Source organism: Coregonus clupeaformis, chromosome 24 (genome assembly GCF_020615455.1).
Source record: "Coregonus clupeaformis isolate EN_2021a chromosome 24, ASM2061545v1, whole genome shotgun sequence".
Classification (NCBI taxonomy): Eukaryota; Metazoa; Chordata; class Actinopteri; order Salmoniformes; family Salmonidae; genus Coregonus; species Coregonus clupeaformis.
Window position 1 is genome coordinate 43,263,705 of NC_059215.1, and position 24,182 is coordinate 43,287,886.

Below are 24,182 nucleotides of genomic sequence, written 5' to 3' on the forward strand. Positions count from 1 at the left end.
AGAATAAGGCTGTAACATAACAAAATGTGGAAAAAGTCAGCGGGTCTGAATACTTTCCGAATGCACTGTATACAAAAACAATAGACAACTGAATCTGAATGCATCTGAGAAGTTGAATATATAAAAGTTTGATCAACTTGAAATTATAGTTTGTAAACTTGATGCACAGACAATGAATGCAATATTTACCATATTGAAACTGAATGTATAAATATTTAAATAGAATTTTCAATAAATTGCAATATTCATTCAATTCAGTTTCAAATCATGAAATACAAGTACAATTTATGAATTCAATGATTCAATGTGTGCATTACAACAACAAAAAAATATTGTATTTAAATTCAATATCCAGATACAATTCAAAATTTTTTTTTCAAATACTATTTCTGCTGTTACTAAAATCGTTTCCATAGCAATCCCCTTGTTAGGTCTGATAACCACCAGAGATGCAGGCTGGGCTGACTCTGAGGCCAGGCTGGATAAAAACATCATTATAGAACACAAGAGCATAATAGTCTATGACTGCATAGGTGTGTGCATGTTTATAGGGCAATTTAGCACATAAGAAGAAGCTTCAACTAAAGTGTTACCCAATAGTTTTGTTGAGATGGGTTATCAGTTAGTCCCATCTCTCCACCAAGTGTGTCTTTCTCCTCTCTCTGATAGGCTGTTTTTCCAGTGGGCTTGCCAATAGCTGTGAAGCACCTAGTGCCATTGCCCAATGGTGGAATCCCCTAGTGGCGTGTCTGAACTGGATCCACGGTGTGATTGCACCACACTGCTACTGCAACAGCAAACATTGCACCCAGCCACAAAGTCTTGCACATGTATGGGATCCTACTGAGAGGCAGTGCACAGAGACAGGCAGCATGTAGTCTAATGGTGGAGATCAGTGTCTCAACATTTTGTATATGTCTGGGACCATTAAGATTAAAACAAGCACTTGAGAGCAGACAAAATCAGTGTCAGCTAACCATCTGAGGCCCAACTAGTCAGCAACTTTTACCAGTCAGTAGCAACAAAGAACGGAAGGTTTTGAACACTTGTGCAATTTAGTTTAACTTAATTTTATTAAAAGAACCTGGAATAAACAACATTCTCACCACGTTTACAATAAAATGCTTAACCTCCTAAAAGAGACATGGCAGACAAAATGCAAATTAGATTTCAAATATTTTTTTACATATTAAAGACAACTGCCTAATATCCAGCTTGTGATGGTTTACCCAAAGAGAAGGCTGATTAAAATGTGTGGGTAAATACTGATCAGAACTCTCAGCAAAGCCATGAACCAATCACATGGACCCTAGCTTTAGTTAAAATGTGCACATAAAAAACAGGCTATCATTTTTCCTGAATAAAAAAAGAATAAAAGCATGAAGATGAAGACTGATAATCATTTAATATCTCTATCTGATTTAAGACAATGTACAATCAAATACCCCTGCGAAACCAACGATTGCATCACACTGTTTGTTTTTGATAAGAATCACCCTAGGAGGTGAGGTTGTGCAGGGTCTTCGTCTAGGCTTCATCTCCTCTTCAGGGAGGTCAGCTTAGAGAAGCTCTTCTTCATAATAAACCAAGGCAGTCAGTCCCTGTCAGTCAGACAGAAAGGTGTGCTTCACAGCGCAGAGAGAGAGCTACATATTGCTCTCTCTCATGCGTTTCCTTCAAAGTCTCTGCCTCACTAACCTAAAGTAGCAGGCGTAAAAGAAACACCTGAGCAGCATTTCTTTCTTTCTGGTCCTGACGAGAGAAAAACACTGACGGGGGAGGTTATTTTATGCACTGTTGAACCAATCCAGTAAATCTGGAGGAGGAGTTAAGATGGAGTGTCGCCTTGTTAATGTCCAAAAGCATTACATTACATTTATCATCAATTGCACACACAGAATTGTCGCCTTGTCGGATCTGGGATTCAAACTGGCAACCTTTTGGTTACTGGCCCAACGCTCTAACCATTAGGCCACCTGCCCAGCAAACAAAGTGGAAGTGGAAGTCGTGTCACAGGCTCTCTTTCCATTTCCCCTGAAAACCGGGTGCATCCGGTTGTTCCCGACCTACAGAGGGTGCTGCCTCACTGTCCCCAGGTAGGTGTGCTTTCTTTCACATATTTCACTAACTGCATTGCCAATCTGTCCATTGCACCCATATTAGCCATGGGGAAAATTAGGCCTCTGATTAACCCTATAAATGGGCAATAATTTCCTTCACTGTCAATCATCTTCTCCAACCCAATGGGTAGTTTTTCTCTGCTCTGCTCTCCACACCAAAACCTTCACTGACACAACTCAATCAGTGACTGAAATCCTATATTGATCCCATTCACTGTCACCTTTCCCCCCAGTCAGTCCTCTTCCTCTACGCCTTAGATATTCAATCTGTGTGTGTGTGTGTGTGTCTGCATGTGTGTGTCTGCGTATGTGTCTGCATGTGTGTGTATGCACACTCATGCACACGTGTGTATGTTTTGTAACAGGAGCAGGTAGGAGGGGCAGGTTGGGTACTGCAGTTCTAGAACACAGGCAGCCTGCTATAGGTTGATGTGAAGACATTGATGTCCTCGGTGTGGGAGGCTCTGTGCAGGGAGGGTTCTGAGGTACTGCGGTTGATCTTAGGCAGGGAGTGCTGGAGCAGCTCGATGGACGACAGGATCTGGAAGAGAGGGAGAGGGAGAGAAAGAGGGGGAGATTGGAAGCACTCCTAGCAAACGTGGAGGCATTTGGTACAGTGCCATCAACCCACTTCAGCCATTTTAGAAATGTTCTAAATAAAGATGGAGAGATAATGTAAAGAGAAAACTCAGGTGTACCTGGGGGAACAGAGGCCTCTCGTCTTTGATTTTCTTGATGCAGTCAGCCACCAGCCTCTTCATGGCTTTGGGGCAGCTCTTATAAAGCTTACTGAGGTCTGGAGAAAGGTACCCCCGGCCCACCATGAAGATGATCTGACAGGGGAGACAGAGATGAACGGTCACTGTGTTATTGTTTTCTGTGGAGGTCACAGTGAGTCCCTAATACTGGAATACCTGCTGTGACAATAATGTGGTGATCTTATGACCAGGTGATATTGAAACAGCTCCATATAAGTCTGTCTGCACCACTGGTTGTGACAATACTACACTGAGGACAGGTGAGTCCTAAGATAATGTGAGCCAATCCTGACACAACTTGAGTATGGAGAGAGCGAGAGAGAGAGAGAGAGAGAGAGAGAGAGAGAGAGAGAGAGAGAGAGAGAGATAGAGAGAGAGCTTTTATGTGGTCACTGCACGACAGGGGAAGTAGAGACAGAGATGCACTTCAGAGAGCTTTTATGTGGTCACTGCACGACAGGGGAAGTAGAGACAGAGATGCACTTCAGAGAGCGAGAGAGAGAGAGAGAGAGAGAGAGAGAGAGAGAGAGAGAGAGAGAGTGTATGTGGTCACTGCACAAAAGGGAAGTAGAGACAGAGATGCACTTCCTCCTCCATTGCAAAAAATATTATTCAGCAAGAGTCATTCTCAATTTATAAAAAAATATATAGCATTATTAAACCCAGAGGAACATTTTAAAATACTCATGAGTGAAGGAGCAATGGCTCCTCTTGCAGCCAAATATGTATTTGCCTGCCATAGACTGAGTAACTAAATCTGTATCAATAAGCAGGAACACTTGATATTATTATTGTTATTGCTATTATTGTTGTTATTATTGCCGTGATCCAAATGGTAGTGGTAAGGGTAGTAGGGGTAATGGTAATGGTAGTAGTTTAATGGTGGTAGTGATGGTGGTAGTAGTAGTAATGATGATGGTAGTAGTTTAATGGTAGTAGTTGAATGGTAGTAGTGGTGGTAGTAGTAGTAATGATGATGGTAGTAGTTTAATGGTGGTAGCTTAATGGTGGTAGTAGTAGTAATGATGATGATGGTAGTAGTTTAATGGTAGTAGTGGTGGTAGTAGTAGTAGTAATGATGATGGTAGTAGTTTAATGGTAGTAGTGGTGGTAGTAGTAGTAGTAATGATGATGGTAGTAGTTTAATGGTAGTAGTAGTAGTAGTAGTAGTAGTAGTAGTAGTAGTAGTAGTAGTAGTAGTAATGATGATAGTAGTCCTAGCACTAATATAGTGGTGATGATAATAGTAGTAATAGTGTTAGTAGGTAGAAATATTGGTGGTAGTAATGATATCTAGTAGTGGTTATGGTATTGTAGGGATAGTTGTGGTATTAGTCTAAATAACAGTTGTGGTAGCATTCATTTTAGTAGTATTAATAGTAGCTTGTTATTTTTCATGTTTCGTCTATTATTGTCCACATTATTTATCCTATTTTTATATTACTATCCACTGTTGTCATTATATTGTTATTTCTATTATTTTATTATTATGACAATTTGATTTGATTATTATTTATTATTTTATATATTTTTCATTACAACGTGTACAATGAGTGTACAAAACACTCTTTCCATGACATAGACTGATCAGGTGAATCCAGGTGAAAGCTATGATCCCTTATTGATGTCACTTGTTAAATCCACTTCAATCAGTGTAGGGGAGGAGACAGGTTAAAGAAGGATTTTTAAGCCTTGAGACAATTGAGACATGGATTGTGTATGTGTGCCATTCAGAGGGTGAACAGGCAGGACAAAAGATGAAGTGCCTTTGAACAGGGTATGGTCGTAGGTGCCAGGTAGGGTTGAAAGGCGCTCCCTTTTCCCGGGATAAATAACTGCGAGAAACCGGTAAATTATAATAAATTATTTATATGAACAGCATGACGTTGTGATGGAAAGTTTTATGTTTGTGCTTTTCTATTAACCAATTTCTGTGTTCTATTCTATGTGCTTTTCTTATAACCAATTTCTGTGTTCATGCAAGTGACTGATTGAACAAATCCTCACTATCAGTATCTGCAATTTGGCAGTACGCCCAGACCCTTATTTTGAGAACGAAAGATATCTCAGTTTCAAGGTCTCAGCTTAGAGAGAAAAAGCCTTGTGAGGTATTGGTCTGTCACATGCATGACCCAGTGTTGATCCGTCACATGAATGAAGCAAACGTTAATGATGAATTAATTAAGAATGATGAATAAGCTAAATCATGCAAATACAACTTGTCTGTATATAAGAGAACTAACGGGACTGCCCCGAAAGAGCTCCTGATCAACATGTGTACTGAGTTGGTTGGAACCAGTGCTCTGATAATAAACAATTGACTTTGAGTGTCTCTGTGTAGAATTTCCACAACAACGTGAAATGGAACAGTTAAATTATATGCAATGTCTAAATCGGGCTTCTCCACAGCCTCTGCATGATGAATCAACTATCAGTGTGGGGACAGACAGCCCATCTCAGCATGGAGCGCAGTTCACAATGCATGTAGACCTATCATCTCATCATGGTAACTTTTTTTCTTGTTACAGGTAGGCCTACATTTGCTGCAGCATAGCCTATGCTACATTAATATAAAGACCGAATGTGCATCTAATTTACCCATCTCCATCTGGCTTTTGGGTGTCACCTTGTTTTTAAATTGTAAAGATATCTATTTATTTTTTATTGCAGCTGCAGAGTTTTAAAACAACCTATCACTCGAACATTGTTGCTTTAAATCAGCACACGCGCGAGCACTCTCACACAGTCTTTCTGTCTCTCCATCAACTCCATTCAAATTGCATCCAAAATAGATAATCCTGTTCTAGATTTATATTTAACCCTATATGTAGATGTCCTAGCCTACCTCTTTCAGGTAACACATTCAATGCAGTATTAGCCTTATATTTAGCTAATTAATGATGGCTTATGCATAATTAGCTTTAACCTGTGCTCCACTGGCCTTTCCTTAAAAAACGCTCCTTAGCTCTTGGAGTCCCATGCTAGACTAGAATAGATTGCTGGACATTATCATTTTAGCATTTCTTATACCAATAGACTATTCAAAGAGGGATGCAAGCTCTTTTTTGCTAATTGTTAAATACAGCAGCCAATAGAACTCATGGGTAGTTTGAAAAAAGAGCGAATGCATGATGGCGGTAGGCTATAGCAGTGTTTTATTCAGAATCTTCATAAAGAGAAGTTAAAGCCTTCTGCATCTAATTCTAGTTCTATACTAATCAAGGATGTCATTAGAATGATGAAGATAAGGACAACGAAACGTATTTCATTTAAGTGTTAAAAGCGAGGAAGGAATGAAGCAACAATAGAGAGAAAAAGAGGAGGTAGGCTAATAACATTAGGGGAAATATTATGAAAGGTATATATGCGTCAGCCTACTAATTATACAAATAGGCCCAATCAAATTCGCTAGCATATACAGTTGAAGTCGGAAGTTTACATACACTTAGGTTGGAGTCATTAAAACTTGTTTTTCAACCACTCCGACATTTCTTGTTAACAAACTATAGTTTGGGCAAGTCGGTTAGGACATCTACTTTGTGCATGACACAAGCAATTTTTCCAACAATTGTTTACAGACAGATTATTTAACTTATAATTCACTGTATCACAGTTCCAGTGGGTCAGAAGTTTACATACACTAAGTTGACTGAGCCTTTAAACAGCTTGGAAAATTCCAGAAAATTATGTCATGGCTTTAGAAGATTCTGATAGGCTAACTGACATCATTTGAGTCAATTGGAGGTGTACCTGTGGATGTATTTCAAGGCCTACCTTCAAACTCAGTGCCTCTTTGCTTGACATCATGGGAAAATCAAAAGAAATCTGCTAAGACCTCAGAAAATAAATTGTAGACCTCCACAAGTCTGGTTCATCCTTGGGAGCAATTTCCAAACGCCTGAAGGTACCACGTTCATCTGTACAAACAATAGTACAGAAGTATAAACACCATGGGACCACGCAGCCGTCATACCGCTCAGGAAGGAGACGCGTTCTGTCTCCTAGAGATGAACGTACTTTGGTGTGAAAAGTGCAAATCAATCCCAGAACATCAGCAAAGGACCTTGTGAAGATAATGGAGGAAACAGGTACAAAAGTATCTATATCCACAGTAAAACGAGTCCTATATCGACATAACCTGAAAGGCCGCTCAGCAAGGAAGAAGCCACTGCTCCAAAACCGCCATAAAAAAGCCAGACTACGGTTTGCAACTGCACATGGGGACAAAGATCATACTTTTTGGAGAAATTTCCTCTGGTCTGATTAAACAAAAATAGAACTGTTTGGCCATAATGACCATCGTTATGTTTGGAGGAAAAGGGGGTATCTAGCAAGCCGAAGAACACCATCCCAACCGTGAAGCACGGGGGTGGCAGCATCATGCTGTGGGGGTGCTTTGCTGCAGGAGGGACTGGTGCACTTCACAAAATAGATGGCATCATGACGAAGGAAAATTATGTGGATATATTGAAGCAACATCTCAAGACATCAGTCAGGAAGTTAAAGCTTGGTCGCAAATAGGTCTTCCAAATGGACAATGACCCCAAGCATACTTCCAAAGTTGTGGCAAAATGGCTTAAGGACAACAAAGTCAAGGTATTGGAGTAGCCATCACAAAGCCCTGACCTCAATCCTATAGAAAAGTTGTGGGCAGAACTGAAGAAGTGTGCTCGAGCAAGGAGGCCTACAAACCTGACTCAGTTACACCAGCTCTGTCAGGAGGAATGGGCCAAAATGCACCCAACTTATTGTGGGAAGCTTGTGGAAGGCTACCCAAAATGTTTGACCCAAGTTAAACAATTTAAAGGCAACGCTACCAAATACTAATTGAGTGTACGTAAACTTCTGACCCACTGGGAATGTGATGAAAGAAATAAAAGCTGAAATAAATCATTCTCTCTACTATTATTCTGAGATTTCACATTCTTAAAATAAAATGGTGATCCTAACTGACCTAAGGCAGGGAATTTTTACTAGGATTAAATGTCAGAAATTGTGAAAAACAGAGTTTAAATGTATTTGGCTAAGGTGTATGTAAACTTCCGACTTCAACTGTACTTGTAACTTTGTAGGCTGCATGTGCTGCACCAGAATCGCATGTTCTCTTCTGCTTTATTATGGTTTGAACAATGTGCGTAATTCCAGTCCATATAATACAGTATAATACACTACTGTACAGTAATACAGTTCATACTCAATAAGATTAGCCTACTGGAGCTAGTTTAATTTATTTACCCAAGAGAGCATATAGCTAGCTACATCTATGGGCTTTTCTGTTTTTCTGTGCAGTAGCCTATATCATATATGTATTGGATAATGGCACATTAATTTGGGTTTTTGTGGGCTTGGGCTCATTAAATATCGTTAATGTATTTAATATATAGCTCATTAGGCTCAGGTAGCATCAGGTTTGAATTTTCATGCTGATCAAAACTCTAATCAAAGCTTTGGCGGCAAACACTGAGTTACCAGAGAAAAGTGATTTATTCTCAGGATGGAATATTTGTAAAATACCGGGAAAATATTTAACCCTAGTGCCAGGCACTAGGGTTAAATATAGTTTGAGTGTGTCAAGAACTGCAATGCTGCTAGGTTTTTCACGCTCAACAGTCTCCCTTATATATCAAGAATGATCCACCACCCAAAGGACATCCAGCCAACTTACATTTTAGTCATTTAGCAGACACTCTTATCCAGAGCAACTTACAGTTAGTGAGTCCATACATTTATTATCCATACTTTTTTTCATACTGCCCCCCCCGTGGGAATCGAACGCACAACCCTGGCATTGCAAACACCATGCTCTACCAACTGAGCTACATCCCTGCCAGCTATTCCCTCCCCTACCCTGGATGACTTGTGTGCCGCCCCATGGGTCTCCCGGTCGCGGCCGGCTACGACAGAGCCTGGATTCGAACCAGGATCTCTAGTGGCACAGCTAGCACTGTGATGCAGTGCCTTAGACCACTGCGCCACTCGGAAGATCGCTTGACACAACTGTGGGAAGCATTGGAGTCAACATGGGCCACCTTTCCTGTGGAACACTTTCGACACCTTGTAGAGTTCATGCCCTGACGAATTGAGTCTGTTCTGAGGGCAAAAGGGGGTGCAACTCAATATTAGGAAGGTGTTCCTAATGTTTTGTACACTCAGTGTATATTGTATACATTGACGCCTTGGCAATATTTACACAATATGTAGCTTCCCAATAAAGCTATTGGAATTTGAGAGAGCGAGAGAAAGAGAGAGAGAGAGAGAGAGAGAGAGAGAGAGAGAGAGAGAGAGAGAGAGAGAGAGAGAGAGAGAGAGAGAGAGAGAGAGAGAGAGAGAGAGAGAGAGAGAGAGAGAGAGAGAGAGAGAGAGAGAGACGAGAGAGAGAGAGAGAGAGAGAGAGAGAGAGAGAGAGAGAGAGAGAGACAGAGACAGAGATAGGAGAAAGAGAGACGAGAGAGGAAAGAGAGAGCGAGGTACTAGATAGAAAGAGCTACAGTGCTACAACAAACAGTCAGCCAGCCAGTGACATAGAGCCCCTCTAACCCTCTGGCTGACACACACACACTGGAACCCAGGCCAGGGAAATACAGACCACGTGGCTGAAACTGGATCCTACAATCCTAGTTATATTTGATTATTTTAAACTCAAACATGGCAGGACAGGTCAAAGTACCATGGTTTTAGAGATGGCTGTGTGGCAGGCTGCGTTTACCTGGTCTCTGTTGGCTATCTGTGAGTATGGCAGCTCTCCCGTCATCAGCTCATAGAGAACAACACCGTAAGAGTACACGTCAGACTGGAAACTATAGGGCATATTGTCCTGCATCCGGATAACCTCGGGAGCCTGAGAACAGAGGATGGAAAAACAGACAAACATGATTAAATTGATATCATTTACAATTCCGGGAACCATAATGAGTAAATCTGAAACCCATAATGAATCAACTTCTCATATGGGTCTGATGGGTGGTAACTTCTCAGTTTCATTTTGTGTCATTTTCAACAGTCGAGTCAAACACACAATAAATGCACAATGAACTTTTCTATGTCCTGTTACTGACCATCCACAGTATGGACCCTGAGGGTTGCTCCACCTGGTGAGATCCACTCCACCTGGCTTTGACCGTGGCCAGACCAAAGTCTCCAATCTTCACCGTCAGGCCCTCGTGTAGGAAGATATCTGTACTGCTGTCAAGAAGGCAGAGCTGTGGCAGAGACTGCTGAGTCTGTGGAAAAAACTAAATATCTGCGCTCATACATAATCTGTCTAATTTCAAGCCGACACCATTTTTTATTCAGTTTTGTCACAACAGAGTGACAGAGCGTGAAAAAGTATGAAGAAAAGGATACTGTTTGATTTCATGTCCCTGTGGATGATGTTTTTGGCATGCAAATAGCTGAAAGAGAAATACAGTGAAAATTGTATTTTAGGACATTTCAGTTGCATGTAAAAAATATAAAAGAGAAGAAAATCGCATCCTTCTCAATCTAGCATCCTTCTAAAGCTATCACCCTTCTATAGCGTTGATTTAAAGTTAGCATCCTTGTAAAACTAGCATCCTTATACAGCTAGCAGTAGCACCATTCTACACCTAAGCTTGTCCCTGCTGTATGGACTCACTCCATGCCCTGAGCTGTCTGCCTGGCGATGTCTATGAGCTGGAACATCTGTAAGTTGGTCTCCTGGACGTGGAGGTGTTTGTAGAGGCTGCTGCCCTCACACCACTGGGTCACGATGGCCAGGTTGTCCTTCGTCATGTAGCCCATGAACAACAGGATGTTGACGTGTCGCGTTTTCCTGTGGCCAGAGAGAGCGAGAGAGAGAGAGAGAGAGAGAGAGAGAGAGAGAGAGAGAGAGAGAGAGAGAGAGAGAGAGAGAGAGAGAGAGGAGAGGAAGAGAGAGGGAGAGGGAGAGGGAGAGATAACGCTGCATGATGCTATCAACAATAAACACATTATAGGGTCAACTTATTGCTGTCTCTAAAGTAAATACCCTGAATACAATATGGGTATCACCATAGTCCTCTTCACTACTCTCACCCTCTCTTACCTAAGCACAGCCACCTCGTTTCTGAAGGCCTGGAACTGTTCCGGTGTGGGGTCAATCACCTTTAGGATCTTCACCGCTACGTCACCTACAACAGACAAACAACATGTGGTAAGGAAACTTCCTTAGCTGCTGTGTGGCCATCTTCTCTCAACAAACTACACAACAGAGAAGAGGTGAAGATAATTGCCAAGTAGACTAGACTCAGCACAAGTGTTAAACTCGTGGGGTGGTTAGAAGAAACAGCTTCCAACAAACCAAGTGTTAAAATAATTGTGTTTATCCAGAAGCATGCTCACCGTGCCATTTCCCTTTGAATACCGTTCCGAAGGAGCCTGAGCCGATACAGGAGTGCAGCACCACTTCACTTGCCTCGATCTCCCAGTAGTAACTAGAGTCCCGCTTGTCCCTCGGACGCTGGAGGAGGATAGTCAATATAAGGCCACATTCTCTATATACAGTAGATCTTACATTCAATACACGTATGCAGATATTCCTAGGAATTAAAAGTACTATTAAGATGCTATTAACTCACAGTCACTGTACAGGCTACAGGGGCTGTCTAACTTACTATTTTGTGTTTCTCCTGAGCGTTGAATGACGGAGCCCTTTCTCGTCTGTCTGGCGCTGGGGTTTTAGACTGAGACCAGCTTGTGGGACTCTGGCTGGGGGAACTCCCGTCTAGGGAGGGAAGATGGACCAACAGTATTCGGCACACCAGGTTATGACAGAAAAATGTTGTTGTGGGATGTTATACATGTTTCCTTTAGCTTAGCAGAAACTTTCGAAAATCTTACCTGAGTCATGATTACGCATTGCTTCATGATTACGCATTGCCTCCTACAAAAACAAAAGAGAAAATATTCTGTCACATTTTTACAAATATCAAATGAACACTAGTCATTCAACAGTTTGATAATTCAGAAACTGTAAAAACATGTGTATACTAGTCTGTTGAAAGGCATGCCATGTTGTTTATCACACAACACTCAGACACTCTGCCTCCTAACCTTGGCTGGGCTCTCTGACGTCGCCTCAAGAAAAGAGTTGGAGAAGCGAACAATACCTACTCTCCTCTTCAGCCAGAAGCGCCTGCACCAGGAGCTAGGGGAGGCATTCAGGCAATCTAGCTACTCCCAATCATGGCACGACACAGTGGGACAGTGAGGACAGGGAAGGAAAGGGAGACAGAGTAAAGGAAGGTAAGGGAGGAGAGATAGAGTGCTACCCGGGTGTTCAATTTTGTGGGCATATTAGATACAGCATTCAAGTTATAATTTTTCCAAATACACCCGGGTATGGAAACATAAAAAACGAATCAGAAAGGAATACAGTAAGTGCAGGATATAAAAAGTGATATCGAACAAAGAGAATAGAACACAATCAAGAAAATCATGGAAAGTAAATTGTAATCATGCAAGATGGATTACTTAATAGAAAACGTAAGGGGGAAGGACGGTAGACAGAAGTGGGGCAGAGGAGGCTGGTTGGGATTCCTGGCATGTAAGAAGGGCCAGATCGGGCAGGGAGGTTATTTTCAGAAGGGCTGCCTGGACCTCCAGGAGTCCCCTGGGGGCCCATGTGGTGTGTTGTTACCTCGATCATGCTGCTGTCGACGGGCAGGGTGGTGCTGACCATGTGGACGTTGGGCGTGGAGGTGGAGCGCTGCCTCTGGGACAGAGTGCCCCCTGTGGGTGGGTAGGGGGCCGTGTAGTTGAAGGCGTGAGGGGTGGAGTAGCGGTGCAGAGAGCTGGGGGATGAACACAGGGGCAACATCAGGCTTAGGTGTTGGGACACCGCCTTGGCTTGTGCGAGCCGGTACGGCTCATATAAGCATCTGCTGTTTCAGTATTGTGAGGCAGCTTGATGTAGTTAAGTACACCCCCTGGACAGGACGCTAGTCTATCACAGGGCCCCCTGGACAGGACAATAGTCTATCGCAGGGTATAATAGTGTCATGGTTTTCTCATGACAATTGTTTGGATTATCAAAGATCAAATAGTATTACCATGATTGAATTATTACTATTGTTGTTTCTGTAAGTCTTAGATAGTCCTCAGATAGATACCATTGAGGTGCTCTGTTAATGCTTACACATTCTACATACACCATCAGTTCTTGTTAGGGAAAACTTCGCACATAATATAATTCAGAAACTTCTTCAAATTAGTCTCACAGGGTTGTGGTGGACGGCAGTTTGTCAGTTTCATTTCTGACATGTTGCGTCATAAACCCTGGTACACTGCTGCTGGACAGTCTCTTGTACTGTATTGTCGGTTGCTAGTGAAAGTGGCACTCCATGTGAGTGATGTACCACAACAGCGCTTATACTGTATTATAAACTGGGTGGTTCAAGCCCTGAATGTTGATTGGCTGACAGCCGTGGTATATCAGACTGTATACCACAGGTATGACAAAACATTTATTTTTACTGCTTTAATTACGTTGGTAACCAGTTGATAATAGCAACAAGGCAACTCTGGGGTTTGTGGTATATTGCCAATATACCACGGCTAAGGGCTGACGCTAACGAACAGCCCTTAGCCGTGGTATATTGGCCATATACCACACGCCATTGGGCCTTATTGCTTAATTACACCACACTTCTAACCGTGTAAAGCACTCTATGAGAACAAATCCCCCTTTTGGCCAAAACAGGAATTTGTTTCGAAAGAGCATTTTAGATTGTTCTGCAAGGAACAACTTGATAATGTGTATGAGCTAATTTGGCGATCTGAGTGCTTTAAACTGTTATAAATGCTTCTGGAACCACAGGCTTTTTTCACACCTCTGCTTACATCAGCCCCCTGGACAGGGAAAGCTTCATAAAGCTGGAGACGTAATCAAAAACAGGCTTTAATTCAGTTTGAGGCCCAAGTTAAAGTGCTTTACAACTTACAGCTGCATCAGCTGAGGGCCAGTCAAGCATGGCAATCAAAGAACCCTTAGCATTTGGCCACCATTACCTCCAAGAGCCAAAGTACTTACCTCACCTTACCGTACTGTAGTTAAATCAATTACTACCGCACGCAACCCTTAGTCTATGTTAAATAGTAAGTCAATTGGAAGACTTTTACTCAACTTCTGTAGTTGTCTGATTGCTGATGCTGTGTTGCTGCCTGGAGATAGCCTTGCTCACAGTACTATGGTGAAAGTGGCCCATGGGACCAATATCATTCAGGGGTCAGAGGTGTTAGGTCAGAGGTCAGGAGCAGGAGGAGTGGCCGTACCTGCTAGGGAATCGGGATAGTGATTCTCTCATTCGTCGAGATGTAAGAGGAGGAAGAGATGGACCCCCACTTTCACCTGATGTAGGGAACAACCTAGAGAGAGAGAGAGAGAGAGAGAGAGAGAGAGAGAGAGAGAGAGAGAGAGAGAGAGAGAGAGAGAGAGAGAGAGAGAGAGAGAGAGAGAGAGAGAGAGAGCGAGAGAGAGCGAGAGAGAGAGAACAAGAAAGAAAAAGACAGAGACAGAGACAGAGACAGACAGATAGATCTGTTTAAAATACTTCAGGATAAAGAAAGCACCATGGAAGGTTGCCAGATAAAATGACATGTATCTCTTCATTATCAGTGATAGCCATCTACAAATGCTTACTGATGAAATATGGAGTTCTAAAACCTGCATGCAAAACAATTATATATTTTCAGTGCATGTATGCTAAACTGTGTCCCTATGAACTAGTCTACTACAGGAACAATATAAACAGAGGTTACCTTAACCTGACAACACCGTTCACAGCAATTGGATATTTCATTTGTAGAACTCGTCATTTCTATCTATTTGTTCAGAATATCTATGAATAATGCAGACTGTGAGAGCAGTACATTAATTTATCTTATTTATCCCCTATTCATAACATTATTTATTCACTGATTGCTATATAGTTGTACTTAACATTCATATTGTTTTGTAAGTGTTCTTGCTATTCAATACAAACAGTTAGGTGTTGGCAGACATTTTGTTTTGCTCTGCACAGTAGAGGAGAGGAGACTTACAGGAGCTGTCTGATGTTGCTCCAATCCACACACATCGTGGGCACTTTGGTGCTGCAATGCTCATGGAATTTGTAGCCGCATGTTTGGCAACGGAAACCATTCAAAAGGAACTTCTGGCATATATCGCAGAAGGCTAACTTAAGAAATGTTTTCCGAACCTGAAAGTTAAAGAGGAGAATTCAATATTTATTTATTTTCCAGTCAATGCTAACTGCCTGGGTGAATGGTGTAAAATGATTTATGGGCTACTTACAAAGTTGTGCGTCGTCAAGGGGACGTGATCTAAAACTTCCACCAGCAGTTCTTCCCCAATTAGTGAGGTAGAGTCGGTATTCCAATCCATACGTGACTTTTTACTGTTAGAAAAGGGACATGACACATTTTGTAAGGTAACATCTACTGGAGAGTACAGACCTAGACAACTAACCTTCACAAGAAAAGGTCATTCAACACATCTACCTGAAAGGTGGAATAGCTGTTGAAAGCTTTTTGCAGCAAAGTTTAACCACATCGTTGAAAAAATTAAACAAGGTAGAAGTTGCCCCTAACCACAGATCTAGGATCAGCTTGCCCCACTCCCAATCCTAGCTTTAAATATTAGATGGGTGAAATAATATCTGACCCTGTGACACCCCTCTGATCTCCCCCTCCAGTGCCTAGTGCGTACCTCCTCTGTCCTGGGTGCAGTCTGAAGACAGCACAGCACTCCGGCTGCAGACCCCGCACCTTCAGCGCTTTGATCAGGCAGCTGTGCAGGGTCATACCTGGCCTCACGTTCACCTGGGGGACCACAACGGACACACTTAACAACAACAACAACAACACATACTGTGACTAGTTAAAACACAAACATGTGCATAATATATTACCTTTTGGGATAATGGGATGATTTGGGATAATGGTATACCCTTTGGTCTGTGTATGATGGTGACAATCAATCTAGGCAGCAATTTTCCACCAACAGACTTAGATGATTCAGGTAATTAAGCACTCAAAACAACAGCAGTGCAACAATGTGTTGTTGTTTCCATAACCCCACTCACTCACTGTCCTCTGAACTACTGTTTTCCTTATGTGTCCATGTGTACAGTGTCTTTGGGTGTTTTGAAAGGCTCTTCAAATGAAATGTACTGTTAGTTGCAACATTAATATTACTATTCCATTAGACTCACCACGGTGCGCTGCTGGTTGGGGAGGTAGACTCGGATGGTGCTGCTGGTCTTAGAGTCGGGGATCTTGCTGTCGTCTGAGGCGCGGCGCTGGTAGGGAAAGCCCTGAACCATGGTGGGGGAGAGACAGGGGCCGTCGAACACAGAGTCCTTCATTCCAAAGCCGTTGCTCAGGGTCTTCCACGCTCCCTGGAGGTGCTCCATCAGCAAACACTAGTGCTCTCAGCGCTCTGGGGACACAGAGAATATCAGGTCACACTAGAGGTCAGCCATGTCAGTAGACTGTGAACTAGGCAAGGTTTCTACACATGACACTGGATGACTCTGTTAAGAGCAAGTAAAGTTGTGTGAGGTTGCATGTTGGGTTTGAAAATTATTTTGTGACAAAATCAACAATATATTTATGACCGAATGGGTTCGAATACTTTGAAATTGAGTCTCCTGACGATAATCAGCTCAGGTAGCAAATGCTAATATTAAGGACTCAGGCAAGGTTACTCATCACACAAGCGTGGTTCACCAGCACATCCGTTACATATCAACACACACGAAACAAAGCACCTGCAAAGATTCAAAATCAAAGCAAAAATGACGAGTTTATTTCCAAAATGCTTTATCCACCAATTTTACACATTTGTGTTTTTTTCACAAGAAATGAACGTACTTGGGTACCTTCATGTGTGTGTAAAATATTACTGTTCTCAGATTTTTAATTGCTTTATTTTAGGTGTGTATTAAAATGATATTTATTTGGCTAAATGCTATATATCCATTGTTTAGCTGGAATGGAATGTTTGTATATTGTATATTTGACTGTGATATGTGGTTGTCTCACCTAGCTATCTTAAGATGAATGCACTAACTGTAAGTCGCTCTGGATAGGAGCATGTGCTAAATGACTAAAATGTCAAATGTAAATGTTTTACATACAGATCTCATACTACTGTACTGATTCATACAAATTAAAATATTGATGTCACAAATGTATCATTTGTACAGTTCTTTAAAAAGAAAATAGTTAGTTGTTACATTTGACTGTGTAAAACCTAGGAGTACTACTTATTTCTCTGAGAGTGCGGCGGATATATAACGTTTTGCAAAAAAACATGATTATTTGTCTCTCTGAAATGAAACCATCAAGTGATAGATTTCAAACTAATACATGTATGTCATTGAACAATCCCATGCCATGATTAGATAGTGAAAAAACATACCAATCTCTTTCATAAGTTCTTTAAACAATAGAAGCTAATTTACCAACATTTCTGAAAATGGATATTTAGCATTTTGGAAAGAAACTCTTGAAATGTTGTGTCCTCATTTAAATTAATAAATATCTGAAAAATACTTTCTAGCACTTTCTAGTTGATAGATCTCATCAAATTGTACCAGCAAGCCCTTTGGCCCATTTTACTACAAATATGCACCTGCTTCGCTCTTGTTTTCAATACAAATGCAGCAGCACACATAAACACAACAAATGTAAATACTCAGCCTCTCTCTGGTGGTGTGGGGTGTGGACACAAGAGATACATCTTACACAGAGAACAGTTAACATGACAGAGATGATTGACTACTGTTGTAAACTTTAACCCCACAAGGTTCACAGGTCACAAAACCAAACCAGGGGCCTACTCAACAGGTACACGACCATAGGCGGTAAGACCACCATGCCCCAGTTGGAGTTGTGTTCAAAATAATCAGGTTGACTATTGTCCACCTCTGAAGGTAAATAATGTACATACAGTGGGGAGAACAAGTATTTGATGCACTGCCGATTTTGCAGGTTTTCCTACTTACAAAGCATGTAGAGGTCTGTAATTTTTATCATAGGTACACTTCAACTGTGAGAGACGGAATCTAAAACAAAAATCCAGAAAATCACATTGTATGATTTTTAAGTAATTAATTAGCATTTTATTGCATGACATAAGTATTTGATACATCAGAAAAGCAGAACTTAATATTTGGTACAGAAACCTTTGTTTGCAATTACAGAGATCATACGTTTCCTGTAGGTCTTGACCAGGTTTGCACACACTGCAGCAGGGATTTTGGCCCACTCCTCCATACCTTCTCCAGATCCTTCAGGTTTCGGGGCTGTCACTGGGCAATACAGACTTTCAGCTCCCTCCAAAGATTTTCTATTGGGTTCAGGTCTGGAGACTGGCTAGGCCACTCCAGGACCTTGAGATGCTTCTTACGGAGCCACTCCTTAGTTGCCCTGGCTGTGTGTTTCGGGTCGTTGTCATGCTGGAAGACCCAGCCACGACCCATCTTCAATGCTCTTACTGAGGCAAGGAGGTTGTTGGTCAAGATCTCGCGATACATGGCCCCATCCATCCTCCCCTCAATACGGTGCAGTCGTCCTGTCCCCTTTGCAGAAAAGCATCCCCAAAGAATGATGTTTCCACCTCCATGCTTCACGGTTGGGATGGTGTTCTTGGGGTTGTACTCATCCTTCTTCTTCCTCCAAACACGGCGAGTGGAGTTTAGACCAAAAAGCTATATTTTTGTCTCATCAGACCACATGACCTTCTCCCATTCCTCCTCTGGATCATCCAGATGGTCATTGGCAAACTTCAGACGGGCCTGGACATGCGCTGGCTTGAGCAGGGGGACCTTGCGTGCGCTGCAGGATTTTAATCCATGACGGCGTAGTGTGTTACTAATGGTTTTCTTTGAGACTGTGGTCCCAGCTCTCTTCAGGTCATTGACCAGGTCCTGCCGTGTAGTTCTGGGCTGATCCCTCACCTTCCTCATGATCATTGATGCCCCACGAGGTGAGATCTTGCATGGAGCCCCAGACTGAGGGGTGATTGACCGTCATCTTGAACTTCTTCCATTTTCTAATAATTGCGCCAACAGTTGTTGCCTTCTCACCAAGCTGCTTGCCTATTGTCCTGTAGCCCATCCCAACCTTGTGCAGGTCTACAATTTTATCCCTGATGTCCTTACACAGCTCTCTGGTCTTGGCCATTGTGGAGAGGTTGGAGTCTGTTTGATTGAGTGTGTGGACAGGTGTCTTTTATACAGGTAACGAGTTCAAACAGGTGCAGTTAATTCAGGTAATGAGTGGAGAACAGGAGGGCTTCTTAAAGAAAAACTAACAGGTCTGTGAGAGCCGGAATTCTTACTGGTTGGTAGGTGATCAAATACTTATGTCATGCAATAAAATGCAAATTAATTACTTAAAAATCATACAATGTGATTTTCTGGATTTTTGTTTTAGATTCCGTCTCTCACAGTTGAAGTGTACCTATGATAAAAAATTACAGACCTCTACATGCTTTGTAAGTAGGAAAACCTGCAAAATCGGCAGTGTATCAAATACTTGCTCTGATTTGTCATCCTAAGGGTCCCAGAGATAAAATGTAGCATAGTTTTGTTTGATAAAATAAATGTTTATATTCAAATGTAGGAACTGGGTTCTACAGTTTGAACCCCTGCTGTCTCTGGCTCCACACCTACCCCGCCCGGCCATCTAGATGTGTGAAAGTTAGTGTATAAGCTAATGATCCATCATGTATGACATTCCTGGGAGTGTGTAAACTTACATTTTGTATTACCAAATCATTTTTGTATGTTCTCTATAGTTATGTACTTCAAAATGTATCAATTGACCAATTCGGCACATTTGGGCAGACTTCATACAAAATAGTCCAGTATTGCAATGCTTCACTGGATCAATCTGAAACTTTGCACACACACTGCTGCGCCTAAACTGTAATATTATATTGTGGCCTTTCTCTTGCATTTCAAAGATGATGAAACAGAAAAGAAAATTCAAAACACATGTTTTTTGGTTTGTATTATCTTTTACCAAATCTAATGTCTTATATTCTCCTACATTAATTTCACATTTCCACAAACTTCAAAGTGTTTCCTTTCAAATGGTATCAAGCATATGCATATCCTTGCTTCAGGTCCTGAGTTACAGGCAGTTAGATTTGGGTATGTCATTTTAGGCAGAAATTGACAAAAAGGGTCAGATCCTTACGAGGTTAATGCAATATTCACTCAGAAATTGTGCAACGGGTTTGATTGGTTCTTTCAACAACAACAAAAATCCTCGGGGGTTGAGACCTCGTTGTTTGGATTGCTCGGGGCCTGCGTTTGGCTGTGCGTGTGGGTGTTTGAGTGAGAAAGACACAAAGGAGAGCCAACCAGTAAAGGCACAGCCTCCTTCATTATCAACGCATTGTGCCGACAACATAAAAGAGCCATTCCAGACTCTGAAGTCAGGAGGACTTCGAGAATTAGGTATTAGCCTGCCAAAGACAAATTGTGACAAAGATTGTGTTTATTTATCGGATTCACTAAGAAGTTGTTGTTTTCAATATGCATGATAGGCTACAATTAGGCTAAATGCACAGTTCAGAAGCAACAAGTTATACAATGCACCACCACAATTTCTATTAGTGCAAAGTAAACCTAAAATGCAAACCTCACCGGCCACGTTGCATGCACGAGCATTGCAAAATAAATGTACAAATACATGTTATTCAATCATTTCACTCAATCCGCTCGCGTGTGTGAATGAGCGTCTGCGTAGCCAAGAGCTAAAATAGAACTTGGTTCTATTTGAGACGCTCCACACGCTGCAAGTTATTGGCTATCAGGAAGATACAAACCCATGTGGATGCTTGAAAGACAAACGATGAGAGATTAATTAAAGATAACCAACTAAAAACTAACTAGGTTTCCCTTTTTATCTGTGGATATTTTAACCTGTGTGTCATGATCGCGTCTGGTGTGGATGAACAAAATCAACATACACACGATGGAGGTTAAAATACCAAAACCAACTGTGAACCAACTATATTAATTTGGGGACAGGTCGAAACACACATGAAACATTCATGGCCATTTAGCTAGCTTGGTGTTGCTAGCTAATTTGTCCTGATTTGTTATTTTACCTGAAATGCATACCAACTGGGCACAGACGTCAATTCAATGTCTATTCCACATTGGTTCAACGTAATTTCATGAAATGATGTGGAAACAACGTTGATTCAAACAGTGTGTGCCCAGTGGGTATGGTCTTTTTTAGCTGGATTTTTTTAGAATTTGTACCCATTTTGAGTCATACAAAATTGTGTGTTCTCTACCCCGACAATTAATCCACAGATAAAAGGGGAACCCTAGTTAGGTTTTATTCATCTATCCTCGTTCATCTTTCTTCTTGCTCTTCTTCTGTGGATTTTATATGGCGGTTGGAAACCAACTTTAAGGTGCATTAGCATTACTGCCATCAACTGGACTGGTGTGTGGACCTCGTTCATCTCTCAATCACCCACGTGGGTTAGTATGCTCGCAAAAACCAATGAGTAAATGGGAGAGGCGGGACTTGCAGCGCGTCAAGCTTTTGGCTCAATAATGTCTATCTGCAGACTGCGGTTACTACAGCAGTAATACTGCAAAATTACTGCAGTAAAAAAACGGTGTTATTTTGGAAGCAGTATTTGCAGCATACTGCAGTTATACTGCACTCTAACTGCAGTTATACTACAGTGTACTGCAGTTATACTGCACTCTGACTGCAATCTATTGTCGTAAGGGAGTTCCTAGGTTTATTGTACTAACAGTAATTTATTGATCTTGACTCTATTGCAATTTCTATTTACTGGTGGAAGTAACTTTACATCAGATTGATCTTTAATTGGTCAGCGATATTGAAAACATATTATTATGGGATCAAGCATTAACTTCTCCAGCTTTACATTATAGTAATCGACATTGTGTTGCTTTGTAGTGTAGAAAGGTGAGCTACATGCTTTAATTTCAACAGCTACAGGTTTTGGAAGATTAAAAAAACAACATAGTATTGTATGAATTGAACAGAAGCCAATAAAAACATTTATATAAAACATTTTGGCTTTTTTTTTTTTTGTTCTTATGTTGCAGTCCCCACTACAACAAATACATATTTAAATGCATGTATTTTTACATTACATTGATACTGTAAATTACCATGAATTCCTATGGAAGCTGTTCGTTTTGAAGAGTATCATAATGGCGGACGGTGACTTCAGAACAGCGCCCCCTGTCAGTCATCTAGTGAATACATACATATATATCATTGGTGGAATGTTTAGGGAAAGGACACATGCCTAACAGATTCTTTTTGTCCCCGTTCCCTCCTTTGCGCAACACTGCGCAGAGCTGACGTACTTGAACAAACCCCGACTGCAAAACAATTCACTTAGATTTAGCACACTATCAGTTCATAGGCCTACTTACTACATTAAAGGGTGAAAATGTATGAAATGCAATAATTACGCATACATAAACAGAGCCATTTCATTAATGAACATACATGTTCTATAAAGTAACCTGGCTGGCTATACTACACATTCCATTTCTCAAAAAAATCAAATAAAGCGATGACAAATGTTAATGTGTTATAGAATGAGAATAGAATGCAAGGCATAGATTATATACATTTCGCTAAATAAGTAAATATAGTTGTGGAGGAGAATAGTGGTAGAAATTACTGAATTCTCAGTCCTATAATTTGTAAGGTCAACTCAACATTTCCTCTAAACACTGTTGGATTGAAGTAGCATAAACAATGCCACGCTGTCTAAAATATGACAACAGCCTATCTAGGGCCCTTTCCCGTACGATCCAAACTTCTACATCAACCGAAACTTCACACATCACCATTTTCCAATCACAATAAATAAACCAATTTGTTCTACTGACTCCAAAAAGACTCGCAGTGATCTGGCGCGGGAGAAAGACGACAGCTGCAATCCAATTTTGTGCAGAATTAATGGCACTGTCAGAGCAAACTTACCAAGACAAGTTAGAAAACTTCAGCTCCGCCATAACTTGAGGAAATGTGGAGTCGATGACATCATCGTATTTGGAACGCATTCAGAGAGAAAAAAGTAGCGTGTTATTATGATTAATCCAAAATGTGGAGCCCGGAAAAAAGTAACAATGTATCAATGTAGGCTACCAAACCATTCCCATGTATGCAATAATGTCCACCAACTAGGGAAACCCGATGGGTTACTCAACCAATCCCTAAAAATATATTTAGTCTTTCTTCCATTACTTACGCTGCGTGAAAAAAAAGACTGTAGCCTAGGTCCTACAAGTCCAAAGGAGACACCTTCTCAAAGTCACAAGTGAAGGACACTAGAACCGTCAGCTTCTATTAGGTTGATGGCAAATTAAAACTCTCAAAAATGTGTTGTAGCCTAGTTTTGTTGTTCGCAATATTTACGGCGATACGCAGAAGGTGAAAGACTTTGAGCTCGTGTCGTGCGCCTGCCTGACGCCAGTGATTGAAACAGGACCCTGCAGCCATAAAAATAATTTCAGCCATACACACTCACTGCGCCATAATGAGGACACACATTTAAGCCCACCCACTCTGACACTTTTGATATTTACTTTTTATGCCAATAACTGGTGAAAAGAAAACAAAGTCAAAAAAGTGGAGGTGTAGCCTAATAGAATGTTATTACTGCATTATGAATATGTGATGCAGGTTGGGCACTGACAAATGAGACAACACTTAGCCTATCTATCTAAAGGGGAGGCATTTAGGATGAATAAAATGACAGTGGTGAAATTGAAAAGTAGGCCTGTTACACCAAAATATTAGCCATTCTATCAACATTTCAAAACAAAAATCTGTGAATCTGTACAATGTATGGTGAATTAAGATTAAAAGCAGGCAATTATATTATTCAATACTTTTTTTGTAGACCATACAGCAGTGCCTTCAGAATGTATTCACACCCCTTTACTTTTTCCACATTTTGTTGCATTACAGCCTGAATTTAAAATGGAAAGAATTGAGATTTTGTGTCACTGGCCTTCACACAATACCCCATAATGTCAAAGTGGAATTATGTTTTTAGAAATGTTTACAAATTAATTAAAAATTAAAAGCTGAAATGTCTTGAGTCAACAAGTATTCAACCCCTTTGTTATGGCAAGCCTAAATAAGTTCAGGAGTAAAAATGTGCTTAACAAGTCACATAATAACTTGCATGGACTCACTCTGTGTGCAGTAATAGTGTTTAACATGAGTTTTGAATGACTACCTCATCTCTGTACCCCACACATACAATTAT

At 41.1% G+C, this 24,182-nt stretch overlaps 1 protein-coding gene across 5 annotated transcripts; it reads right to left on the minus strand.

Moving 5' to 3' along the window:
- Positions 1–1,054: 1,054 nt before the first annotated feature.
- LOC121538562 (RAF proto-oncogene serine/threonine-protein kinase-like) lies at positions 1,055–23,416 on the minus strand. 5 transcript variants are annotated; one of them, XM_041846695.1, is made up of 20 exons: positions 23,157–23,416; positions 22,889–22,922; positions 22,060–22,143; positions 16,090–16,316; positions 15,585–15,697; positions 15,171–15,273; positions 14,918–15,075; positions 14,150–14,242; positions 12,516–12,669; positions 11,930–12,049; positions 11,717–11,759; positions 11,491–11,600; positions 11,219–11,336; positions 10,923–11,007; positions 10,494–10,670; positions 10,223–10,269; positions 9,934–10,052; positions 9,585–9,716; positions 2,819–2,953; positions 1,055–2,661 (listed from the first exon to the last, which is right to left on the minus strand). In XM_041846695.1, the coding sequence occupies exons 4-20, from the start codon at positions 16,288–16,290 to the stop codon at positions 2,521–2,523; spliced, it is 2,049 nt and encodes a 682-aa protein (XP_041702629.1). In that variant the 5' UTR covers positions 16,291–16,316; positions 22,060–22,143; positions 22,889–22,922; positions 23,157–23,416; the 3' UTR covers positions 1,055–2,520. The 5 variants fall into 5 exon arrangements, with proteins under 5 accessions (XP_041702629.1, XP_041702628.1, XP_045063149.1 ...); XM_041846694.2 differs by lacking the exon at positions 22,060–22,143; XM_045207214.1 differs by having other exon boundaries at positions 22,889–23,416.
- Between the last annotated feature and the right edge of the window lie 766 nt (positions 23,417–24,182).

Bases quoted from the DNA above. Each gene is read 5' to 3' on its own strand.
- LOC121538562 (XM_041846694.2), bottom strand. From the start codon at position 16,290: ATGGAGCACCTCCAGGGAGCGTGGAAGACCCTGAGCAACGGCTTTGGA. The intron at 15,698-16,089 runs GTGAGTCTAATG...GTGGTCCCCCAG, and splicing joins CCAACCAGCAGCGCACCGTG to GTGAACGTGAGGCCAGGTAT. The intron at 15,076-15,170 runs GTAAGTAGCCCA...TTTAACTTTCAG, and splicing joins CCTTGACGACGCACAACTTT to GTTCGGAAAACATTTCTTAA.